The sequence below is a fragment of the Neofelis nebulosa genome, chromosome 13 (genome assembly GCF_028018385.1).
Source record: "Neofelis nebulosa isolate mNeoNeb1 chromosome 13, mNeoNeb1.pri, whole genome shotgun sequence".
NCBI classification, from domain to species: domain Eukaryota; kingdom Metazoa; phylum Chordata; class Mammalia; order Carnivora; family Felidae; genus Neofelis; species Neofelis nebulosa.
The window spans coordinates 50,621,535-50,639,202 of record NC_080794.1 but is presented as its reverse complement, the minus strand read 5'-3'; the positions used below and the strand labels follow the sequence as shown (position 1 = coordinate 50,639,202).

The 17,668-nt window shown below is 35.3% G+C and overlaps 1 protein-coding gene across 13 annotated transcripts in view; it reads left to right on the top strand.

The window, feature by feature from the left end:
* PTPN20 (protein tyrosine phosphatase non-receptor type 20) overlaps positions 1-17,668 on the top strand; it is a 121,269-nt gene that overhangs the window by 56,186 nt on the left and 47,415 nt on the right. For 9 of the 13 annotated variants that reach the window (XR_009252381.1, XR_009252380.1, XM_058696957.1 and 6 more), the window contains 3 exons: positions 3,964-4,061; positions 9,804-9,898; positions 15,981-16,090. Coding sequence is in view for 11 of the 13 variants with exons in the window: in XM_058696957.1 (XP_058552940.1) it covers positions 3,964-4,061; positions 9,804-9,898; positions 15,981-16,090 (303 nt within the window). In the remaining 2 variants the exon portion in view is untranslated. Of the gene's footprint in view, positions 1-3,963; positions 4,062-9,803; positions 9,899-15,980; positions 16,091-17,668 lie in introns of those variants that run through there. The other 4 variants (XM_058696961.1, XM_058696960.1, XM_058696962.1 and 1 more) reach the window with 3 other exon arrangements.

The window sequence follows — 17,668 nt, the reverse complement described above, 5'->3', positions numbered from 1 at the left end:
GGTTGTTGTTACTTCCAACTAAGAGTATCCGCTAGTTTAATTTACTTTACTCGTTATTTTCTATTGGCTTGTCTTCCTATTGAATTTCAAGAATTCTATATGTATCCTAGATATATATCCTTTATATCCCTTCTTCCTGGTAAATGCATTTTTAAAGCTTTGTTGACAGTATATTTTATTTTTGTTTTTTTAAGAATTTATTTTTAAGTAATCTCTACACCCAAGATGGGGCTTGAATACACAACCCTGAGATCAAGAGTCAGATGCTCTTTTGACTGAGCCAGCCAGGTGTACCCCTGTTGACAGTATTTTTTATTGAATATTCAGATTTATCAATATTTTCTTTCTTTTTTTTTTTTTTTTAAATTTTTTTTTTTCAACGTTTTTTATTTATTTTTGGGACAGAGAGAGACAGCACATGAACGGGGGAGGGGCAGAGAGAGAGGGAGACACAGAATCGGAAACAGGCTCCAGGCTCCGAGCCATCAGCCCAGAGCCTGACGCGGGGCTCGAACTCACGGACCGCGAGATCGTGACCTGGCTGAAGTCGGATGCTTAACCGACTGCGCCACCCAGGCGCCCCTATCAATATTTTCTTCTATAAGTTGTGTTTTTGTAATTCAAAAATCTATTCCTATGCTGAGATAATAAAAATAGCCTCTTTTATTTTATCTTGTATATTTTGACCTTTGATCTTATCATACTCTGAGATAGGGATATAATCTTTTTTTTTTTTTTTTTTTTCTGGTGGGAAAGCCAGTTCCCCAACCCCATTTGTTTTAGTGTTTTCCCTACTGGTCGGCAGTGCCACCACTATGAAATGGCAAAGGCTCTCATGTGCCTGTGTCTGTTTTTGAATCCCTGTTCTCTTTTCTTCATCTGTTTTTCTATTCTTACATTAATTCACGTTGTTGATTACTTTAGCTTATAATGAGTATTGGTATCTGATAGGGCAAATGCCCCCAAACTGTTCTCCTTGTCCAAGTTGTCTTTGCTGTTCTTAGACTTGTATTCTCTAGTTTGTCTACATACAGAGCGCGCACGCGCGCACACACACACACACACACACACACACACACATCCTGCTTGAATTTTGATTGGATTTACATTGAATCTGTGAATTAGTTTAAAGGATTCTTATCATTATTATGATACTGGGTTTTCTTCTATATGAATATGGGTTCATTAGTAATTGTATTTTTTTTTTACACTTCAATAAAATGTTTGCAATTTTTACTATATATTTTTGGTTTATTTCTAGTTACCTTATATTTTTATTTCTATTGTGAATGATACATTTTCTTTTGTTGCAATGTCTAGTTGGTTATTGTTGGTTTATGGAATGTTTCTAATTTATTATCAGCTATCCTGTCAAACTTTCTTATTATTTCTAGTGTTTGACTATAGAGTCTCTTTAATTTTCTGTGTAAGACAATTACAGTATTTATATATATGATTTACTTGCTTTGTTTCTAATCCCTAGGGTTTTTTTCCCCCTTTCTTCTTTTGTTTTAGTGCTTCGACCCCATATATTATTCAGTGTTAAATAAGGGTAGTAGTAGCAGGCATTTTTATGTTTTCCTTAAACAATGAGAATATGTCTAAAGTTTTACCATTAAGTATAATGTTGGCTCAATATTTTGAATAGATAACCTTTTCTATTAGTTAAAGAAGTTCCCTTCTATTTCTCCCTTGAAAGACGACTGAATTTTTCAAATGATTTTTTGTTATATGCTCAGATGATACTGTGATTTCTGTCCTTTAGTTAACATTTGTTATGTACCCATTTACATTGATAGATTTGTATGATATTGAGCATACGTTGAATTTTTTTGATAAATGTTACTTAAATCTACACATTTCTTTCATTGCACTTTTTACTAATATTTTACTTAGGATATTTGCACCTATGTCCATTTTTGAATTTGGCTTATGATTTTTCTTACTTGTATTTTACATATTTTGTTTTTATGTGAGAATTTTCTTAACCTTTTAGTATAAATTTGGTAACTTTACATTAAAAAATCTCTAAAAAATTAGTATAAGAAAGATATTTTGTTCATTGAAAGTTTGATAAAATTTCACCTGGAAGCCTCTCTGGCTCCAGATGCCTTTTACCTCCTGGGGATGAGATTTTTAATTATTGAACTTTTAAACTGGCTATTATATTATTCATGCTTTCTACACATTCTTGAGTACATTTTGATGGTTTATAATTCTCTATAAAAGTTTCCATTTCATCAAATTTGTCTAAAGATACTTACTTCTTTTAAGTTTTTTTTTTTTAAAGTTTATTTATTCATCCTGAGAGATAGAGAATGTGTGTGAGTGGGGGTGGGGGCAGAGAGCAAAGGAGAGAGAGGATCCCAAGCAGGCTCCTTGCTGTCAGATGCTCCTTGAGCCAGATGCTAAGCTCAATCCCAGGAACTGTGAGATCATGACCTGAGCAGAAATCAAAGAGTTGACACTTAACCACTTAACCGACTGAGCCACCCAGGCACCCCGAAAGGATTTAGTTCTAAAAGTGATAGCTGGGGGGTGCCTGGGTGGCTCAGTCAGTTAAACATCTGACTTCAGGTCAGGTCATGATCTCCCAGTTCGTGGGTTTGAGTCCCGAGTCCGGCTCTGTGCTGACAGCTCAGAGCCTGGAGCCTGCTTTGGATTCTGTCTCTCTCTGTCTCTCCCACTGCCCCTACCCCGCTCACGCTCTGTCTGTGTCAAAAACAAACAAACAAACAAATAAATAAATAAAAGTGATAGTTGGGTCTGTGGCTGTGCCCTTTTTCCTGCTTAATGTTAATTAAATTGAGTAGTGAAAGAAGTTTGCATATTTTTAAGCCTTTTTTTCAAGTCTTTGATTTTGTTGATTGTTCTATTGTTTTAAATTATTTTCTATTTGCTGTATTTCTTGATGATGTCTTACTTTCTACTTTTTTTGGAGATTTCCTCAGTTTTTCTTAGCCTTTATGATTACATATAAACCTAATATTTGTCAGTTTTTCTGTTTTTGTTATAAATGTATTTAAAACTGTACATTTCCCCTTTAAACACTGCTTTAGCTAACTTTCACATTAGTTTTGATATGTTGTTTTTTCATTGATGTTTCTTAAGATAGATACATATATATATATACATATGTATATGTATATAAAATCAACTCATGTGCTTTAATAGTTCACAATTTCTATTTGGTTTTCTTTTTAACACATTCACAAGTGCACTTTTTGATACAAAGTACTGGTTTACTATATTTTTTACTATATTTTATACTATTGATTTTATAATAACCATGTCACAAAATTTCTAAATCATAATATTTATGGCTGCTATGATATGGGGGACAGTACTCTGAAATCTTAGTTCTAAGATCAGAGAAAAATATTTCCTTTGGATCCTCTCTGAAATACTCTGTTCAGTGAAAGAGAGTAATTAACAATGCTCCTATAATAAAACCAGCACAGAGTTTCCTAGGGAGGATTCATATTATATTCTTCAATAAAGTCTGAAATGATTTTCTATATACATTAACATTTTGCTTATTTATTTTTTGATTAATAATTCAAGAAGTCAAAGTGAGGCATATGTAACACGCTGCTCTTTATCCCAGAAGTAGACCCTGAAGAAAGAATTATATTCTGTAATACCTAGTACATATGTTCTGTAAGTTGTATATATTTAGGATTTATCTGAAGAGTACTTTCTTAAATAATATGGAAGTAGGAACAAAGGGACCACTCAAAATTAACTTAAATTAACTGAGAATGATCCTAGAAGAAGGATCATGTTTGCTCTGTTATTTTTTTAATGCAGGGAGAAAAGTGATTAATACAGGAGATAAAGATGAGATGACTCTACAACAAGAAAGTAGATTCCCCTTATGTAGCTTGGCTTTTCTCATTAAGGCACACCCTTTCTCTGTGTAGCCCTTTGCATTTGATCAATTCTTCCCTTCTCTTTGTTCAGGAAAAGATATGGAGGGAGAGGACTCTAATTTGAAAGACGTGATTTCCTGGGAGAGTTTGCCTTCATCAAGTCAGACACCTAGATCAGTGACTCGTGAGGTAAAACTAGACGAGGGAATCTCTGCTAATTGATTGTGACTAATGCCTAAATCACTGAGTAAGCCCTCTAAGGAATAGGTGTCTATTTTGTTCTCCTCAGCATAATAATTCTCAGTTCCATTTCATTCTGGTGTTGAAGATGACCCAAATATCTATTTGAAAGAGTGCAACTCTTTGTGACTCTAAAGAAAAAAAAAACCTTTGATACTATTCTGGAAAGTTTACTTATTTTGGCATCTATTTCATTTTGTGCTACTGATAGAGATACAAAATAAATTTCACATAAAATTTGAAGCACTTTTAGGTATATTGATGATGGAATTTTTAATTGATAGAGACATGGTGCAGTATCTCCAAACCATGGAAAGGTAGAGAGTTGGGAAAAATCTGGGGCAAAAACTCTCACCTTGACATGTGTCTCCTCCCTTGTGGAGGTTAACTGCCAGGATTAAAGCACAAAAAGCGAAATGCATTGTCATCGTGTGGGTGGCTTGCAGTTTTTTTTTATCTACTGGAACTTTGGGACTTCTACCATGTTGCTGTCCTCATACTCACATTCTGTAAGTTGCAGCATTATTAGAGATAAAAATAAGCACCAAGAACAGACATTGCTGTCCTAACTTTCCAGTTTGGTTGCCATCCCCACCCAAGGGCTGACAGTCATGCTGCTCTTTGAAAAACAGTGCTATGGTTTGATTGTTCTCTCTTGTAAGCATCTGTGCGTTCCTCTGTGACATGTAAGGTGGCTGCATCAGGGCCACCCACGATCACATATCTGACTGGCAGTCTCCAATCTTTAGTGTACTGCTGGGCTCTCAGCTCCATCGTTGATACTTTTCTCTGATCCGAAGGATTTTCTACTTGAAGGACTGATAATTTCAAAATGAGCACCTTCATAGAATGTCCCAAGTAGATCGTTTTTATAACCATGCTTGACTCCCTTCTAGAACTAAATACATTTTATTGTTTTTTTTTACCCCCATATTTTATGGCTTGACATATCTAGGATAAGTTTTGATATCCTTTAAAGTTTCATTTTAGAAAAGAGTATCTTAGCAATCATTTCTGGATGGTTTTTAGAGTATGTTGGGAAAACCAGCTGATTTTACCAGAATTTGCTTTTAACATTTCATGAATTAATTTGATGTTACAGCCACTTGATGCCCTTTGAGTTATGATGCTGTCTGTAAGAATTATCTAGACTCATAGACTTGTAGATGATTGTATTTGGAAGCTAGGTCAAATCATTTTTATTCCAACAATCATTTTAGACATGAAGAACCTAAGTCCTGGAGAGCTAAAATGATTTGTCTGTGATCATACAGCTCTTCAACCACAGAGAAAAGACTAGAAACCAGGCTCTTGTCTCCTCGTATTACTGCTTTCACTTTGTCTTCATATGTCCTTGGCATATGCAGTGCAAAAAACCCAACTTAGGCTCCTTGTAAAAATTTATCTAGCCCTTTCTTTAATTTGACACAAATTTGATTCAGTGAGCAATCTCTGAAAAGACCTGACATCTTGGTAATTTAGTATATTTCTCCTTGTACCTTGTTGGCGTTGCTGGCCAAATCACATTTCATTCAATCAAAGATGTATTAGAGTCCTAAGTGAGTCTTTAATTTGAATTGCAGCCATCTAAAACAGTTCGCTTCTTGGATAAATGTAATCAAGTTGATTTTGAAGTGTGACTTGAAATATGTCTCAGGTTTAAATTATGGTAGGAATTCTTACTCAGGTGATGTCATTTTTTCTCAGTGAGCAAGTGCTAAGAAAATGGCTTTTTAAACATGTCTTGTTGGAAGAAGAGAGGGACTGTGTTGGTGCAATAGTATTGTTCTCCTTTTTCTCCATCCTCACATTCCTGTTTTAATTATCCTGAAATTGATGCTTAGGGATTTGTTTTACCAATTAGCATTGATAAACTAGCTTTCAGGACTAAGCCAACTCTGTAGAACTCATTTAATTCATTGGTCATCTGTATAGGTTAATGAGAAGGAATCTTTGGGGAACATTTTCCCCCTGATACACAGAGCAACACTAACAAAAGAGAGGTAATGTAGCTATAGTAATGTCAGACAAATGAACTTAAAAGCAAAAAACATTAGGCTTTAGAGGTCACTATATATATTACGGGAAGGTTTAGTTCACAAGGAGGATATAAAATTCTAAATTCATAAGCACCAGAATATGTAAATCAGAATTACAAGTAAGAATTGATAATTTCACTATGAGAGTAGACCATTTAAAAATATATCTTTATTAATAGAATAGATAATAGTTAAGAGTAGAGAAATAACAAAAAAATTTAGCAAGATATATATAATGAACATATATATAGAACTTGCATCCAGAAGCTAGAGAACCCATATTCTTTTCAAGCATACATGGACCATTTATAAAAATTTACCATGTACCAAATCAAAATATATCTTAACAAATTTCAAATAATACTATATATTTAAGTTTATAGCGCTGACTGTGATCTCTGACATAAAGAAATTCACTTAGAAATCAACCACAAATAGAAAAAATATGCATTTGGAATTTAAAGACATACTCAAAACTCGTGGGTCAAAGAAGAAATCATAATGGAAATTTAAAATATTTATAATAGAATAAGTATAAAATTACAGTATATAAAAACGTGATTTTCTCATTATGCAGTAGTTAGCAAATGTATACCAAATATTAAATACAAATTATCTACCATAATGGATTATACTATTATATTTACAGCTATAAAGTATGTGAGAGTCAATTTAATAAATGGTATGAATTGCCTTTCCTGAGAATATTTAAAAATATTTTGGTGTATAGCTGTATCATATTAATGGATAAGAGGAGTTAATATACTAAAGAAAACAGTTATCTCTAATTTAAATACGAAATGAATTTAACTTAATTTCAGTAAAAATTCCAAAGTTTTGTTTTGTTAGTGTATATTTGAGGTTTGATCAACTGATCAAAAAGCTTTTGGGAAAACAGAATGTCAAGAATAGGCAAGACAGTATTAGGAAAGAAAGCAAGAGTATATATGTGGTGGAGAGGGCCATTGGCACTGCAGAGTGTCAAGGCCTATTAGAACGCTGTAGGAATTAAGGAAATGTGAAAACAGTATAGGAAGTGGCAAATAAGATCTATGAAACTGCATAGAAATTCTAGAAAAGACCTATACACATATGGGAACTTTTCATGTGACATTGTAGATTTCTAGAATGGTGTGCTCAATTAATGGTGCTGGTATAATTGGTTATTCCAACAGGAAAAATAAAATGACATTATTGCCTGTGAGTAAAGATGAATGAACCTTTTCTTTTTCGCAACGAGAAAATGATCTTGTGTTAGCCTTCTAGCACCCTGTTTCTCTGGAAACCTGGTAAAACTGGACTATCAGCTGTATTACCAGGTGGCATTGGCTATGATAAAAATGATCCCCAGACTGGGAGGATTATGACTAGGACAATAAATGTCTTAATGAGAGTACTAATGGCATGAATGTGGGAATCCCCTTGCAGTGAGCCCTAGGTTAGGTTCATGCATTCTTACAAGAGACATGGGTTCCTGTGCTGTTTGAGGTTTCTAAGGAGGGGGACTTAGGTACCCACCCACCCATTGCTTCACACCTGAGCTTACACTAGAATGCTGCTAGGACTCTTAATGAGGGCAAGCCTAAGACTGTCCTGCTCACATGTTGTGGTTTTCCACCGTATCCTCTGCAAAGCTCATCTGGTACCAGGTGTGGCCTACTGGATCTTGTGAATGTCCAGTTGAACGCAGGATCATTGTTGGTGGTTGGGCAGAGTGGGTGAGGAACACTTCACATCGAAATTGTTTCTAGGTGAATTAAGTCCCCAAATATTGAAAGCAAATGTTAAAAAATTTTGGAAAAGTATTTGAGAGTAGATGGTTTTCTTGCATAGGGAAAGACTTTTTTATCTTTTTATTTCAATTTTTATTTATTTATCTACCTATTTTTATTTAAGTACAGTTGACACACAGTATTACATTAGTTTCTGGTGTCCAACATAATGACTCAACAACTCGGTATGTTGTGCTATACTTGTGTCACCACAAGGAAAGACTTTTTATGTTTTATGTATTATTCAAAATGACAATTAGCTAATCCACTAGAATTTACTATATTTAGAAAACTACTGCTAAAATATGAGTTAACTTTAATTTCAAGCAATCCTTATTCATATTAGATTAAAAACCTAATAACTTATATGTTTTGATTTGTTCAACCAAATGAATATGCTTGGTAAGAACAGTGCTGGGTAATTGTTTACATCTTTCCATTAACGTGCTTGTTTCTAAAATTGATTGTGTTTGAGTCCATGTTCTGGAATGATGGCTGTATATATGCCCACAATAGGTATTCCAGGTCTAAAAAATTTCATGGAATAAGCAAAACACACACACGCACATGCACACACACACATACTTGCGAGCGGGGAAAGATTAATAACTTTTACACAATCAGAGTCGTCAAAGATACTTGAGAAAAGATGAAAAGACATGGTATATAGGCTGTGACTTGAGATGCTGCATGAGAATTAGGCATGAGGTGAGGGTGGTCAGTTAGGCAGAGGCCAGAGGCTCTGCCTGGACCTGGGATCTGCTGTTTCTTTCGCTCAGGATGCTTCCCTGTCTCTTTGCTTAGCCCTTCCTTTTGCCTTTTAGGTACATGGCAGTTACGTATCACCATACTCTGTTACTGCAGTAACACCACCAGCTGTAATTTGTATATGTTTGCTTGTGTGTTTTCTTTCTCCCCATGAGAGTATATACGCTCTGCAAGGGCAGAACACATACCTCTCTTGTTCACTGTTTTATCCATAGCACTTAGACCACTATCTGTGCATACTGGGTCCTCAGAAAATAATTGTCAAATGAATGGATTAATTGAAACAGAATTGAGGGCTAAAATATTGATTGAATTTTTAATTTAATGTGATTTTTTCCCCTCTACTCTCATTTTTTTTGTTATTATTATTTATTTACTATACAGGACTCTGTGAATGCAACAAAGTGGAAAAAAGTCTAGGGGGCAGAAGAAAATCTTATGGCAGAAACATACTTAGAATTAATTACTGGATTAGATTATATAAGTATTAAAATAAAGATAAATATAGTGCTAAGAATTTTGTATGTAAACTAAATGTGATAAGCATTCATTATAAGAATCTTCACTGGGCTACAGTGATAGTCTTTTTTTTTCTTATCACAAATGAAGCTTATTTTTATCAACTTTTGTAAAATAACTTGGGTGACTCAGTAAAAATCATTTGTGTGTGCATAGTACTTTATACTCTATTTTTACAGTTTGGAAAATATTTAATAGGGAGAAATACATTTCAAGTGATTTTATAGGAATAGAAATCAAACTGTGATTGTGGTCTTAATTCTGTTATTAAATACCTTAGCACTCTTCTTAATAAGCTATAGAGATCGGGGGTGCATGGGTGGCTCAGTTGGTTATGTGTCCGACATTGGCTCAAGTCATGATCTCGTGGTTTGTGAGTTCGAGCCCCATGTTGGGCTTTGCACTGATAGTGTGGAGCCTGCTTCACATTCTCTATCTCCCCCTCTCTCTGCCCCTCCCCTGTGCTTTCTCTCTCTCTCTCTCAAAAATAAATAAACATTAAAAAATAAAAAATCTATAGAAATCATATTTCTTTTAAACTATACATTCCTAAAATCATAGCCATAATTTTCTTTCCTTTCTTATTCCTGTAGGTTTTGGCAAAGGAAGATAGCTCAGAGGAGGTAAAATTCTCTCCTCAGAGTTCCCAAAATGATTATGAGGATATTTTAAAAGATGCTACAGAAAGGTATAATGTGCTTATTTAGTGAGTTTTCTATTCATATTCATAGCTAGCTCTCTCAGTGGAGACAGTGAATAATGGCCTTCAAATGTTTGGTTAGTTTTTCAAGATACAGCTCTTTGTAGTAAGTACAGCCTGATTTGGCTAGAAATAAGATGTATTTATGATCTCATAAATATAGTATTAACAGATGAAAAAGATATCCCTAAAGAATGTAATTTCTCTGTCATCTCAACAATTGTACGTTTCCAGAGTCATGGTGTTTGGAACTTTGGAGAGGACAGTGTACTTGAAGTAAGGTAAAGCTCAGTACACAACTAAATTTTACTAGAAATGATATTTGGTTCCAGAAAGAAAATAATGTGCTGGAAACAATAGAATTGTTAGCATGGTGAATTTTTGGTACTATATATGAAAGAATTTAAGGAACCAAAAGAAAAGTAAATTTCCATTAGAAAAACAAAACAAAAATAATATTCATCTTTATAAACTGTTCACATTTAGGTGTTACATGCAAAATCATGTCAAATAAGAGAACATTTTAGTGAGCCATATTTCCTTAGAGATTTATAACTAATATTAGTGGCATAGCACTGCATAATAATGTGTATAATAGGTAACTTGCATATATAACTTTCAAAAGTGCGTTAGGTGAACAAATAATAATTCAAAAGGCATTTTGAGATACTATTATAATCTAATAGTTTATATTAATTTACTAGATACTGATTATATACTAAACACTGTAAACAACTGCAAAATATTACACAGCTCTTGCCCTTTATAGGTTTTTAAAAATTGTTTTTAATGTTTATTTATTTTTGAAAGAGATACAGAGTGAAAACAGGGGAGGGGAAGAAAGAGAGGGAGACATGGAATCTGAAGCAGGCTCCAGGCTCTGAGCTGTCAGCACAGAGCCCGATGCGGGGCTCAAACCTGTGAACCATAAGATAATGACCTGAGGCAAAGTCAAATCCTTAACTGACTGAGTCACCCAGGCACCCCTAGTTTATAGTTTAATTAAGGAAACAGATATGTAAAAGACAAATTTAAGTACAATGTAGTAAATACTACTATAGAGTCAATGTCCAAGGATTGTGAATATAGAAGACAGATAAATATGTATAGGGGGCTTCACCAGCTTCTTTGAAGAAAAGATACATAGGTTGGATTTAGGACCTTAAATAAGTAGAAATCTAGCAGGTGAAAAGGAAGGGAAGATGGGGTGCCTGGGTGGCTCAGTCGGTTAAGCGTCCAACTTCGACTTAGGTCATGATTCACAGTTTGTGGGTTTGAGTCCCACATCAGGCTCTGTGCTGACAGCTCAGAGCCTGGAGCCTGCGTTGGATTCTGTGTCTCCCTTTCTCTCTGCCCCTTCCCCACTTGCGCTCTGTCTCTGTCTCTCAAAAATAAATAAAAGTTAAAAAAAAATAAAAAAGAAAAGGAAAGGAAGAAAATGTCAAGCTGGAGGAAGAGGTTTGAGCAAAGGTAAGAAGTTGTGAAAATATCTTATTAATGGTGATAAATGTTATGTGTCAAGAGTTGTAGGGTACATGTGAATTGGAATGCCAGGAAGCTTGAGAAGGTAAGAGGTACAGCCAAACGTAAGGTGGGCCAGAATGTGAAGGAAGTTGATATATGTGAGATCAAGGAGTACATATTTTAGTCCATTTGTTGGAATGAAAAGAAAGTACAGGGACTTTTTTTTTGCTGTATCCATGCATATGTCTGTCTGTTTATCTAGAAAAAGAGGATTGCTGGTTGCCAGGTGGATGATAGGTGGCAAGAAGTGGGGAGCAATTAGATATTTACAGTAATCTTAAAAAAGATGAGAAGGAGAAAGAGTAAGAAACTTTAAATATCTTCCAGAAGCAAAAGAAAAAGGCATTTTTTTTGTTAAGATTAAAACATAAGATACATAAAGGAGATTAGTAGGGATGACGAACAGATTGGCTGGGGCCAGATTGCCGGTGTCTTAAACTTATGTAAGGAGCCTGGGTTTATCTTGAAGGTGATGGGCAGGCATAATTAAATTTGAATTTAGGAACAGTTGTCTTTAGACATCAGAGATTAGAACCAGAAGTCAAATTAGGAGGCTTTTGTTAAATGGGGCTATGAATGAAAGCACAACAAGTAAACGGAGTAGTAAGAAGCTGGAAAGGAACAGAAAATGGGTATGGCTAGTATTTGAAAAGTCTGTTTGAGATAGGTTGAAAAGGGTTTCTATTTTTTTCCAATTTATATTGGAATTCTAGTTAGTTAAAATATACTGTAATATTGTTTTTAGTGGTAGAATTTAGTGATTCATCACTTACATATAACACACAATGTTCAATATATGACATAAACATACGACATACATATAATGACAAGTGCCCTCCTTAATACCCGTCATCCATTTAGCCCATCCCCCACCCACTTCCCTCCATCAACCCTCAGTTTATTTTCTTTTGTAATGAGAGCCTTATGATTTGTTTCCCTCTTTTTTCCCCCATCTAATATGTTCATCTGTTTTGCTTCTTAAATTCCACAATATGAGTGGTATTCTATTGTATTTATCTTTCCCTGACTGATTTATTTTGCTTAGCATAACAAACATACTGCATCTCCATCCAGGTGGCAAGATTCATTACTTTTGATGGCTGAGTAATATTCCATTGTATGTATGTATGTATACACAGCTTTTTTCTCTTTTTTAAAAAAAATTTTATGTAAATCAAAGTTAGTTAACATATAGTGTAATAATGGTTTCAGTAGTAGAATTTAGTGATTCATCACTTACATATTATTTCACTTAGCATAATACATTCTAGTTCTATCCACATTGTGGCAAATGAGATTTCATTCTTTTTGATTGCTGAGTAATATTCCAGTGTGTGTGTGTGTGTGTGTGTGTGTGTGTGTGTGTAATATTTTCTTTATCCATTTGTCAGTCAATGGACATTTGGGCTCTTTCCATAATTTGGCTGTTGTTGATAGGGTTGCTTTAAACATAGGGGTGCAGGTGCACCTTTGAGTCAGCATTTTGGTATCCTATGGATAAATACCTAGTAGTGCAATTCCTGAGTCATAGGGTTGCTTTATTTTTAATTTTTTGAGGAGTATCTATATTGTTTTCCAGAGTGGCTGAACCAGTTTGCCTTCCCACCAGTAGTGCAAAAGTGTTCCCCTTTCTCCACATCCTCTCCAATATCTGTTATTTCCTGAGTTGTTAATTTTAGGAATTCTGACTGGTGTGAAGTGGTATCTCATCATTGTTTTGATTTGTGTTTCCCTGATGATGAATGGTGTTGAGCATCTTTTCATGTGTCTCTTAGCCATCTGGATGTCTTCTTTGGGAAAGTGTGTCTGTTCCTATCTTCTGCCCATTTCTTCACTGGATTATTTTTTGGGGGATGTTGAGTTTTTTTTAAATTTTTTAACATTTATTTATTTTTGAGAGACAGAGATAGAGCACGAGTGGGGAAGGGGAAGAGAGAGAAAGACACACAGAATCTGAAGTAGTCTCCAAGCTCTGAGTTGTCATCACAGAGCCCAACGCAGGGCTTGAACTCATGAACCGTGAGATCATGACCCGAGCTGAATTTGGATGTTTAACCGATTGAGCCACCCAGGTGCCCCTTGGGTGTTGAGTTTGATAAGTTCTTTATAGATTTTGGATACTAACCCTTTATCCGATATGTCATTTGCAAGTATCTTCTCCCATTCCATCAGTTGCCTTTTAGTTTTGTTGATTGTTTCCTTTCCTGTGCAGAAGCTTTTTCTCTTGATGAGGTCCTGATAGTTCATTTTTGCCTTTGTTTCCCTTGCTCCTGGAGATATGTCTAGTAGGAAGTTGCTGTGGCCAAGGTCAAAAGGGTTGTTGCCTGTTTTCTCTTCTAGGATTTTGATGGTTTCCTGTCTTACATTTAGGTCTTTCATCCATTTTGAGTTTATTGTTTGTATATGGTGTAAGAAAGTGGTCCAGGTTCATTCTTCTACAGGTCACTGTCCAGTTTTCCCAACACTATTTGCTGAAGAGACTCTTCTTTCCATTAGATATTCTTTCCTGCTTTGTCAAAGATTAGTTGGCCATATGTTTGTGGGCACATTTCTGGGTTTTCTATTCTGTTCCATTGATCTATGTATCTGTTTCTGTGCCAGTACCATACTATCTTGATGATTACAGCTTTGTAATACAGTATGAGGTCTGGAATTGTGATGCCTCCAGCTTTGGTTTTCTTTTTTCAACATTACTTTTGCTATTTGGGGTCTTTTCTGGTTCCATACAGATTTTAGAATTGTTGTAGCTCTGTGAAGAACGCTGGTGTAATTTTGATAGGGATTGCATTGAATGTGTAGATCGTTTTGGGTAGTATCAACATTTTAACAATATTTGTTCTTCCTACCCAGGAACATGGAATCTTTTCCCTTTTTTGTGTGTGTGTCTTCTTCAATTTCTTTCATAAGCTTTCTATAGTTTTCAGTGTATAGATTTTTCACCTCTTTGGTTAGGTTTATTCTTAGGTATTTAATGGTTTTTGGTGCAATTGTAAATAGGATCAATTCCTTGATTTCTCTTTCTGCTGCTCCATTATTGGTGTATAGAAATGCAGCTGATTTCTGAATGTTGATTTTATATCCTGTGACTTTGCTTAAGTTCATATATCAGCTCTAGCAGTTTTTTGGTGGAGTCTTTCGAGTTTTCCACGTAGAATATCATGTCATCTGTGAAGAATGAAAGTTTGACTTCTTCCTTGCTGATTTGGTTGCCTTTTATTTCTTTTTGTTATCTGATTGCTGAGACTGAGACTTCCAACACTCTGTTGAACAACAGTGGTGAGAATGGACATCCCTGTCATGTTCCTGACCTTATGGGTAAAGCTGTCAGTTTTTCCCCATTGAGGATGATATTAGCTATGGGTGAAAAAGAGTTTCTATTTTTAAGATTAGGGAGAATTGAGTATTCTTATGTTATGGCGGAATTTGTACATAGGGAGAGATTAATTATATATGTATGAAAATGTCATTTCAAAGAAAAGAGTTAGGAGATAGAAGGTGTGGAGTTGAATGTGGAAGGATTAATTTTGATCAGGGAGAAAGTAAAGAATAATGAAACATGTTGATGTATCTAAGTACCCATTTTATTTTTTAAAATGTTTATTTTTTGAGAGGGAGAGAGAGAGAGAGAGAGAGAGAGAGTTCAGGGCAGGGGCAGGGGAAAAGGAGAGAGAGGATCAGAAGCAGGCTCTGCGCTGGTAGTGCAGAGTCTGATGTGGGGCTCGAACTCACAAACCACAAGACCATGACCTGAGCTGAAGTCGGACACTTAACTGACTGAGCCACCCAGGTGCCCCATAAGTACACATTTTAAAAGAGAATTAGTTGAACGAATTCTTGCTTCCTGGCTTGCATTTTCCAGAAGGGGCTCTGTTTATACTAAGGCAGAGAATTAAGATAGGGTCTAAATGAGGGCGGTGGTTCAGAATTAGCTGTCGTGGAAGAAAAGTAGAGGAGACTCAACAGGGACATACATCACAGTATTTTCCACATGGCTCTGTGCTGATACCAGAAATCCCAGTGACCTCAGTACTTTTCTCTCACAGCCTGGGTAAAGGAGGAAAGAAGGGGCGTAGGTAGATTGATCCAAGATGGCTAGTTTGCAAGCCAGATAAATGCGGGAAGAGATGGAGTTTGTGATCAGACATTGGGACTTCAGAGTGATCCCTTTTGAAGTGGGCCAATTCTGGGTGCTGACAACAGATGTACATGGCTAAACTGAAATAAAGATGAATCGGGGCGCCTGGGTGGCGCAGTCGGTTAAGCCAGGTCACTTCAGCCAGGTCACGATCTCGCGGTCCGTGAGTTCGAGCCCGGCGTCGGGCTCTGGGCTGATGGCTCGGAGCCTGGAGCCTGTTTCCGGTTCTGTGTCTCCCTCTCTCTGCCCCTCCCCCGTTCATGCTCTGTCTCTCTCTGTCCCAAAAATAAATAAAAAACGTTGAAATAAAGATGAATGTCAACCGAATAACTAATATAGATTATCAGAGATTCTTTAAAAAATGTATACATTGTTTGAAACCATGAACAGTGAAATATATTTCTTTTCTAGTGACAGTGACCCAGGCATATGGGCCACCAGTGGCTTCCTACGAGACAAGTGGAGCAGTGAGGATGAAGAACTTGCAGGGCCATCCCAGACTGTCCCTCCTCAGCTCCACGGTATGACTTCATCCTCTTTTTATTATCACATTCTTGAAGAAGCTATATTTCAGAGGTATGAACCAAGAAATTTCTAATATAAATGTGGGAAAGAGCTAGGAAAAACTTTTTTAGATGGAGCAAACATGATTTCCTAGGATTTTTTTAAGAATGAAGAAAATGCTCCACACCTCACCTTCATAAGGGCAAATCTCTCCCTTTCTTTAAATATTTTAATTTATAGTAAAACCTTGGATTGTGAGTAACTTGTTTTGAGAGTCCTCAGCAAGACAAGCAAACGTTTCTAATAAATTTTAATTTGAAAAATGAGCGATGTCTTACGATACAAGTAATATGTGATGCCGAATGTCACATGATCACAACTGAGCTAATGGTTCCTGAAATTTGCTTTGTTATACAAGTGCTTTGGATTACAAGCATGTTTCCATTCTAATCGACTTAGAATGAATTATGCTTGCAATCCAAACATGTCAATTTAATAAAATGAGCTATTTATATTTTTTTATACTAGGAATTATAGATTTGTGTAGACTTGCACATGACCTGCTTCCTCATTTTTTAAATTTTAATTTGTTGCACAGTATATATACTTTGTAAGTAAAATAATAACTTTTTTTTGGATTACACATAGGGTATATTATGAGGAAAAAATAAAAATACAAATTGTATAAAAAATAAATCATAATACTGAAGATAGTCAAAATTTTTGTGTATATGTATTTACATTTGTATATAATGTAAACATAAATATAACCATGAACATACATAGATTTACATATAAAGTTATAAAAATTATAAAAACATATAAATTTATATATATGTAAAATTTTTGTGTGAGATTGGGGAATCCCATACCTCAAAAACCTTGGAGCTAGAGAGGACTATAGAGATCACCCATTTCAACCTTAGATCAAGTGCCAGAATCATCTTGTCTAATGACTTTTTTAAAGTTGGAAAATGTCAGATCTACTGATTTTGACAATCTCACACTTATGTAATTATTAAAATACAGATCTGACACAAAAATAGTTAATGAGAAAATTAGCGTACAGTTCTGTAAGGTTAGACAAAACGTCTACCACCACCGCCAGCATACAGTGCATTTCCTTCACCCTTTAAATTTCTCGTGTACTGTTTTGAGTCTTCCCCTAACCCAACACAAGCACCTGACAACCAGTAATCTCTTTTCATTCTTGTTAGTTTTCTTTTCCAAAGTGTTGTATAAACAGAATCATAAATATGTTGCCTTTTGAGTACAGTTTTTTTTGTAATGCTCTTGATATTCATGTACACCATTGCTTTTATTGGTATTTAATTTTTTTTTCTGAATAGTATTCCATTGTATGGCTACACCAGTTTGTTTATCCACTCACCAGTTGAGGCACAGTTGGGTGTTTCCACATTTTAACAATTATGGATAAAAAACACTACAAACTTTCACATACTGGTCTTGGGTAAAGCTACATTTTCATTTCTTTAAGGTAAATGTATCTATGATTGGGATTTTGAAATTGTAAGTGTATATAATTGACAAATTGTTTTCCAAAGGGGCTGTACAAATATGCTTTTTACCTTTTT